At 59.9% G+C, this 7,534-nt stretch overlaps 1 protein-coding gene across 1 annotated transcript; it reads right to left on the bottom strand.

Moving 5' to 3' along the window:
- Window positions 1–3,947: 3,947 nt before the first annotated feature.
- MYL7 (myosin light chain 7) lies at window positions 3,948–6,118 on the bottom strand. The gene is made up of 7 exons (XM_038559574.1): window positions 6,068–6,118; window positions 5,714–5,827; window positions 5,439–5,514; window positions 5,098–5,202; window positions 4,642–4,720; window positions 4,459–4,507; window positions 3,948–4,113 (listed from the first exon to the last, which is right to left on the bottom strand). Exons 1-7 carry the CDS (start codon window positions 6,101–6,103, stop codon window positions 4,012–4,014), a joined length of 561 nt encoding a protein of 186 aa, XP_038415502.1. The 5' UTR covers window positions 6,104–6,118; the 3' UTR covers window positions 3,948–4,011.
- Between the last annotated feature and the right edge of the window lie 1,416 nt (window positions 6,119–7,534).

Below are 7,534 nucleotides of genomic sequence, written 5' to 3'. Positions count from 1 at the left end.
GCCAGCCCCGGGGGGAGGTTGAGGGCTGTGCGTCTGTCACACGAGGTTTCCCCCTGGGCCTCGTCTCAGTGTGGTGACCTCTGGCTTCCCAGAAGCAAGGGCAGCGCCACCAGGCTGCTGGAGCCCAACAGGTGCCCAGCCGGCCCGGGTTCCCTGACAGGGAAACAGGCACCTCTGACAGCAGCAGCTCTGCAGACACTTGACGTGCTGACACCTTCCCTCACGTGGCTTCCAGGGGACCTGCCACCTCGAGGCCCTCGACACCAGCTCCTTTTCTCTGCCCTTGGCCCTCCTCCCTTTATGCCAGGAAATTGTTGGGGCATCTCAGCAGACAGCACCCCGAGACTGTCTGGGGCACCAGCCCATCCCCCAGTCCATCCACACGTCCCTCCATCTGCACATCTGGATAAAAGGGTGAATCAAGTGTTGGAGTGGCACCTGTCCTGGGGAAACGCCTGTGGTCTGAACAGAGCTAGTGTCCTGGGGACTCACTCCAGCTGACCTCAGACGACAGCACTGCCAGCGTGCGGCGGGTGTCATTCAGATTCTTCATTCTCAGCCCCTGGGTACGTGAGGACTTCCTGGCTTGAGGACCCAGACTGACAGCCTTACACATGATCCACTCTGGGCTCTGTCTGCACAGAGCAGGTTCAGACCCGGCTTGGCTGCCTCCTGGCTCTGCAGCTTCCGATAAGCAGTGCCTCAGTTTATCTGTGAGGTGGGGATGATGGTCAGACCCTACCGGTTAGAGGTGGGCTCTGCTGCAAGCACAAGAGACTCCAAATAACAGGGCTTTAGTCACACACAAGCCAATTTCTCCTCGTGTTGCCTTTGAACGGTCACACAGCCAGCCGTGTCCCAGGGAGGCCGGTGGAAGAAGGCACATATCTTTGTCTTTTTTTTTTTTTTTTAAGATTTATCTATTTATTCATGAGAGACAGAGAGAGAGAGAGAGAGAGAGAGAGAGAGGCAGAGACACAGGCAGAGGGAGAAGCAGGGTCCATGCAGGGAGCCGGACGCGGGACTCGATCCTGGGTCTCCAGGATCACGCCCTGGGCCTAAGGCAGATGCTCAACCGCCGAGCCACCCGGGTGTCCCCAAGTCTTTGTCTTGAAGACAAAAGTGCCACGTGTTGCAGGTCCTGACCAGGTCACACCCAGCAGCAGGTGAGCCTGAGAAGAGTAGACTTTCCTCTGGGGCCTAAGACTCACAAAGCTTGTGCCTGGGGTGTGCTTGGTGCCAATCCAGCCTCCTGCACAGAGGAGGAAACCGAGTCCCAGAGCAGGGTTTCTTCAGGACCAGTCATGTGCAGAGGGACAGAGGCGGGGGCCAGGCCTGTGCACGTCCACACCCCCACCTGTGGGCCAGGAGAGTCTAGAAGGCTCGGTGCAATGAAGATGCCCACGTTTTTAGACCCGTTTTTTTTTTTAATATTTTATTTATTTATTTATGAGAGACACACATAGAGAGGCAGAGACCCAGGCAGAGGGAGAAGCAGGCTCCATGCAGGGAGCCCGACGTGGGACTCGATCCCAGGACTCCAGGATCATGCCTGGGCCGAAAGTGGCACTAAACCACTGAGCCCCCCGGGCTGCCCTAGCCCCGTGATTTTTTTTTTTTAAGATTTTATTTATTTGTTCATGAAATACACGAGGGAGAGAGAGAGAGAGAGAGAGAGAGGCAGAGGGAGAAGCAGGCTCCATGCAGGGAGCCTGATGTGGGACTCGATCCGGGTCTCCAGGATCACACCCTGGGCCGAAGGCAGGCACCAAACCGCTGAGCCACCCAGGGATTCCCTAGACCCGTGATTAACTAGGCCTCAAACTCGTTAGGTTCCCCTACAAACTCGGAGTGTCTCTCAGACCCTCCCATGCAAATTGCGACATTCCCGCTGTCAGCCTGCGGTGGGGAGGGTCCCAGCTGCAGGCTGGGTGACGGGGCTGAGGGAACGGCGTCAGCTCAGACACCTCGGACTAGTTCGGGCCCCCGAAGCTGCCGGGGACCGCACATCCCTCATGCACCATCCTTAACTTAAACAGCGGTGTTCATGTTCAAGGAAGCACATATGCGCCAGGGCCACCGAGCCAGCTCGGGTGGCAGGGGAGCGGGGGTGGGGTGGGCTCCGGGTTGGGGGGCTGATGGGATCTCAGGATAGCATCGGAAACCGCCCACCCGCCACGCACGAGGCTTCTGTAGCTTTCGAAAAGATGGACACACAAAGAGGAAGGGAAAGAACTGCCAGGTTTCTAAAGAGAATGCTCTAAGCAAAGGGTTGGGGGGGCACCTGGGGTGGCTCAGCGGTTGAGCGTCTGCCTTTGGCTCAGGTGTGACCCTGGGTCCCAGGATCGAGTCCTGCGTCCGGCCCCCCGCATGACCCTGCTCCTCCCTCTGCCTGTGTCTCTGCCTTTCTCTCTGTGTCTCATGAATAGATAAAATCTTAATTAAAAAAAAAAAAAGGTAAAAAAGAGGCAGTGTAGCACCGTCCTGTATTTGGGAAAATCGTGCGTTAAGTGGCCCTCTAGTCCCACCCTGTGTGTTGGGGGCAAGGGGCCGGCCAGGAAGGATTCCAGCAGGTGCGCAGCTGGCTTCCTCTGGAGAGAAGGGGTCGGTTGTGCTCGCAGGTGTAAGGACGGCACCCTGGCCCCTCTCCCCAGCGCTGACAGCCCCCAGGCCCAGCCCCAGAGGCTCTGCGCCTTTTTGCCTTTTTGATGACACCTGTCATCTCTGATCTGCTGCATTTTTCACTTTTCTCTGCAGACTGCTTCAATTATTTTTTTTTTTTATTTTTTTTTTTTAGACTGCTTCAATTATGAAATTACCCCTTAGTTTTTGAAATCAGTCTGTGGAACCAGCAGAACTCCTGTGTGAGACTGAGAGTCCCACGGCCTGCTGGCGGGGTCCTCCCCCCACCCTACAGGTTCCTCACTCAGCAGGGCCATGTGAAGGCTCAGGCTGTTCCCCAGTTCTCGTGATCACGTGTAATAAGAGAAAGTGCCGTAACTTTACATCTCACGTCTCAACATCGTAATTAAAATTGCCAAGTCCCAAATAAAAATAAAACCTGAACACCTCTCCAGGCGAAAATGCCTTTCCTCTGGCTTTGCCTTCAGGGATGTATTCAGCTCCCATCCCTTGCCGCCTCCCAGCTGGGGGGCTGCAGCCAGGCTCCTGGGGCGGGGAGGGGGAGGGGGCAAGCCTCTCCCTCCTCCCCTGCTGCCCTCCAGCTCCCAAGATGAAGGGATGTCCCCCCTCCAGCTGCTGGTTTCTGAAGGGGGGGATGGGACACCACAACCGTTTCCAGAAAACCCCACCCCCACCCCAGCCATTTACCCCTCCAGAAACCTGAGGCCAGTTCCTTTCTCTGGAGTCTGTGCTCTGGTCCCCCCCAAGGTGGGTCTTGGCAACTTGCTTGCATTTCCAAAGTGAAGTAAGTTTGTGTTTTTAAATGGGTTCCTCAGTGTCTTCCACACACGGCCCAGCACACACTTGGCACGCATGCACACACACATGCAGGCTCGCACACGTATGCAAGCACATGTGGGATCACACGCATGCACAAGTATGCACTGGCACGCAGGCTCACACGCATGCACACATAGCCACATGCAGGCTCACCCGCAGGCGCACGCACACACACACACATGCACACCTGTGCCAGAAGGCCCACTGGAGGGCCTAGGGACTGCCCACCAGTGGGGCCCTGGGCAGAACATTTGCTGAGTGGCCCCAGGATGCTGAGCACAAGCCCAGCACATGGTTGGTTTCGGCCTGGTGGACGCCCTGCAAAGGCCCACCAGTCCCTCCCCTAGAGGTGTGGCCCTCGTGTCTCATCTGTAAACTGGGCATACGGTGGCTCATGGTCGTGGAACAGTATGGGGTGGACTGAGTGAGGGGGCTGGGGGCCTGGGTCCCCGACCCCAGCGGTCACAGACAGGCCACACCGCAGGTCAGGTTCGGAAACGGCATTTATTGTGTCCCCGAGGGCGGGCCCAAGTCCCAGCTGTGCCAACGTCACTCCTCTTTCTCATCCCCGTGGGTGATGATGTAGCACAGAGACTTGTAGTCTATGTCCCCTGCCAGGTCCATGGGCGTCAGGGCAAACATCTGCTCCACCTGGGGCGGGGGGCACCAGTAAGAGGGAGCCCGGCCTGGGAGCCTGGGGTGGCCACAGCTGTGGCCTCTCACCCTGCCCTCTGCCCCCAGCTCCAAACTCTAAACCCAGACTCCATGTGTTTCTGCTGACTCTGGGCGGTAAGGGAACTGGGGTGGAGGAGGAAGGGTAGGGGGCACAGCTGGGTCTGCTCTCTGCTTGCCCAGCCCCCACAGCCTCCTCCCTTCTGGCTGCACGTCCTGGCTGCTCTGGGGCTCCTGCATGCAGCCCACAGGGGTGCCGGGTCAGCGAGGCTGCCCCAGTGCCCTGCGGGGCACGACCCCCCTGAAGGAGCTGGGAGTCCTCACCTCCGCCGGAGAGAACTTGTCAGCCTGGGTCAGGAGAAGCTGCTTGAACCTGGGGAGAGCAGGGGTGGCCCGACGGCCGAGATGAAGGCTCCCATGGCCCAGTGCCTGCCCCCAAAGAGTAGAGAGGCCCCAAACACAGGCAGCCACTCTCACCGGGCCTCCTGGGCCGCAGCTCACACTTACTCATCCTTGTTCACCACACCCTTGCCGCTGGGGTCAAACATGCGGAAGGCACTCAGGATGGCTTCCTCCGGGTCCGTCCCTGGGAGCCGAGGAAGCCAGGTGAGCACCCGGGCCCCCAGCCTCCCCGGCCCCACCCAGGAGGACCCCAGGGTGCAGGGGAGCCCTTCCCGTCCCAGAAGAAGTGGGAGGGTGTTCCCAGACACCAAGTGTCCCTCGGGGCTCAGAGAGGCCAGGAGCAGCCATCCCTGTGGACAGGCCGCCCAGGAGACTGGGATTTGGGAGTGAGTCAGGACTTGAGGCGACCAGCGCCCATGGGCCTGGGGTGCAGGGGAGACCTCCACATGCTCTGGGTGGGGTTGCAACCCCTTGAGGTAGCAACCCCTTGAGGTCTGGCTGGGGTTTAGGAGGGGTTGGGGCAGGTTCCAGGCTGGGAGATCCAACCTGGCCCAGGCTCACCATTGAGCTTCTCCCCGAAGAGCGTGAGGAAGACAGTGAAGTTGATGGGACCCTTCCCCTCCTGCAGCATGGCATCTAGCTCCTCTTCTGGGATGCTCACCTTCCCTGGCGGGGGGTGGGGGTGGGGGGCATGAGGTGGACACAGGGTCCCAGCAGCCTCCCCTCCTTCCCAGTCACAGCGAGTGGAGAGTCCAGCAGCTCTGGCCTGGGAGGAGGTGCGGTGACCAGCGGAGTCTGGGGGGTGTGGGGGACGAGGAGACCCAGGGGGAGGGAGGTGTGAGCAGGGAAGGGGCAGAAGCACTGCCTGGCAGAGGGGGCCTGGGCCCTCTCAGCGGGCTCACCCAGCTGGGAGTAGGTCTCCCGCAGGTCTGACTTGCAAATGATGCCATCACGGTTCTGGTCGATGCAGCTGAAGGCCTGCGAGGTGGGGACACAGTCACCATGTGGGAACAGCCCCCTCCCCGCCCCACCCTGCCCAGGGAAGGCCAGAGGCGGGCAGGGGTCCTGGCTGGTGGAAGGAACAAGGGGCCAGGACCACTGACTACAGAAAGACGGGGTGCTGCAGGGGGTGGGGTGGGCAGGGAGCGCCCTGGGCCCCTGGCAGTGGGGCACTCACTTCCTTGAACTCCTGGATCTGCGCTTGCTCGAACATGGAAAACACGTTGGAGGAGCCTCGCTGGGCCTGCTTGGTGGCTGCAGCCTTGCCCCGGGTCCCCGCCTTCCTGCTGGCCTGCAACACTGCAGGTGGGGAGATGTCCTCTCCCCGGCCCCCCAAAGACCCCAGTTCCCGGGCACGCTCCTGGAGCATTCCCAGGAGAGCCTAGGCCAGGGCCCTCCTCCCATCTCTGGAGACCCCCTCTCCAGGCCCAAGGCCAGCCCAGAAGTCACTCACTCGCCCCAGCCCCGAGGACTGCGCCTGGGAGTGTGTGGCCTCTGGCTTCCCCACTCTGGCTTCCCCACTCGAACTCACCATCCTCTCTCCTGGCGGCTGGCTGGGTGGCTGCATGGGGCCCTCAGCCCCTTTTGTGTTTCAGCCTTATCACCTGGGGAGCCAAATAAGGACAGGAGGAGAGGACAGGCCCAAACTTGGCAGCCTTGCAGGGGCTGGGGGAAGACAGGGCCCCAGGCAGATTCCAGCCACATTCCTGGTGACCTTTAGACCCCTGATGTGTAACATCCGGGCATCCACCCATCCAGCAGCAACAAGGGCAGAGCTCACAGGCTCACAGCTCTTGCCATTCTGGGTGCCCACTGAGGTACCCCCCCCACCCCGAATGAGAAGTCTCCCCTGCTGCCCACAGGTCCAGCCCAGAACATGTCCCATCCCGGGAGGACAGCTTGGGAGGGCTGGTGGGCCTCTCCTGGGCTTGGCAAGGGCAGTGGGTGGTCTGGGGATGGTCTCTGTCCAGAGACCACCAGGGATTCCCAGAGATTTGGGTGAAGATGGTGGCATCTGGTTCCTCCCCTACACCCCAGACCCATGGGCACTGGCCGTGGCCACAACAGTACCTTTGGGTGCTGCTTCTGGAGTCCAGTGCACTACCTGGATCCCAAGCATCCCCTTGGGTCCCCATGAGTGGCCATGAGCCCTTCCTGTGAGGCTCAGCTGTAGAGTCAGGGGTCACGTACCCTCTGCTCTGTGGAGCAGAGAAGGGCTGGGGGCCTTGGAGAATAAACGTGATGGGCCACTGGCTGCCCAGCCTCCCTCTGCCGGCCCCTGGGGGGAGGAACACAGAGGGGCCAACTGCCAGGGCAGGACCCAATGCCCCTTCTATGTAACAGGGTTTTATACCATCTCCTTACTCTCCTGAAATGAAATTCATAAAATATATAACCTGCCCACAAAGAGGACTGAAAAAATCAACAGGATCCTCTGGACTGTAAGGTGAAGAACAACTAGGAAGTAGCTGACATCCAGACGGGATCCACTGGGTGAGCACCCACAGGAGCCACGAGGAGTGGCCACATGCCGGCATAATGTTCTCAGGCACAACTGAGATTCTAGAAAACTGAAGATCCCACGCAATCCCACCTGAGACATGAGACACGTGAGAGAACAAGGGCACATCTCAAGAGGGACGTGACTGCTGGAAGCCACGGCTCTGGGTGAAGTGCTGAAGGGAATTACAGTCATTCCAGATGGGCTGGGTGGTTCCTCTCACCCTGCCCTCCACCGCTCCCCAGGGGCGGAGGCTCTCCGAGATCTGCCTGCACATCCCACACATGGCCAGCAGGGCCTGGGCAAGGCCAGCGGCGGCTGACTGCCCCTGACCCAGGACACCCCACCTCTACTCCTACCGCCTACGGCACTTCACACTCCCACCACAGCCGGCAGGGAGGGCTGGGCAAGTTCCACGGGTGTCCACGTGCATGTGACCACATCTCCACTCGGTCCCCCGGCCCGTATGCACACAGATCAAAGGACACTGGTCAAGGC

Source organism: Canis lupus, chromosome 16 (assembly GCF_011100685.1).
Source record: "Canis lupus familiaris isolate Mischka breed German Shepherd chromosome 16, alternate assembly UU_Cfam_GSD_1.0, whole genome shotgun sequence".
Lineage (NCBI taxonomy): Eukaryota > Metazoa > Chordata > Mammalia > Carnivora > Canidae > Canis > Canis lupus.
This window is presented reverse-complemented; position numbering and strand designations above follow the sequence as displayed.

Bases quoted from the DNA above. Each gene is read 5' to 3' on its own strand.
- MYL7 (XM_038559574.1), bottom strand. From the start codon at position 6,103: ATGCAGCCACCCAGCCAGCCGCCAGGAGAGAGGATG. The intron at 5,828-6,067 runs GTGAGTTCGAGT...GCAGTGTTGCAG, and splicing joins AGCCGCCAGGAGAGAGGATG to GCCAGCAGGAAGGCGGGGAC. The intron at 5,515-5,713 runs GTGAGTGCCCCA...CCCACCTCGCAG, and splicing joins AGATCCAGGAGTTCAAGGAA to GCCTTCAGCTGCATCGACCA.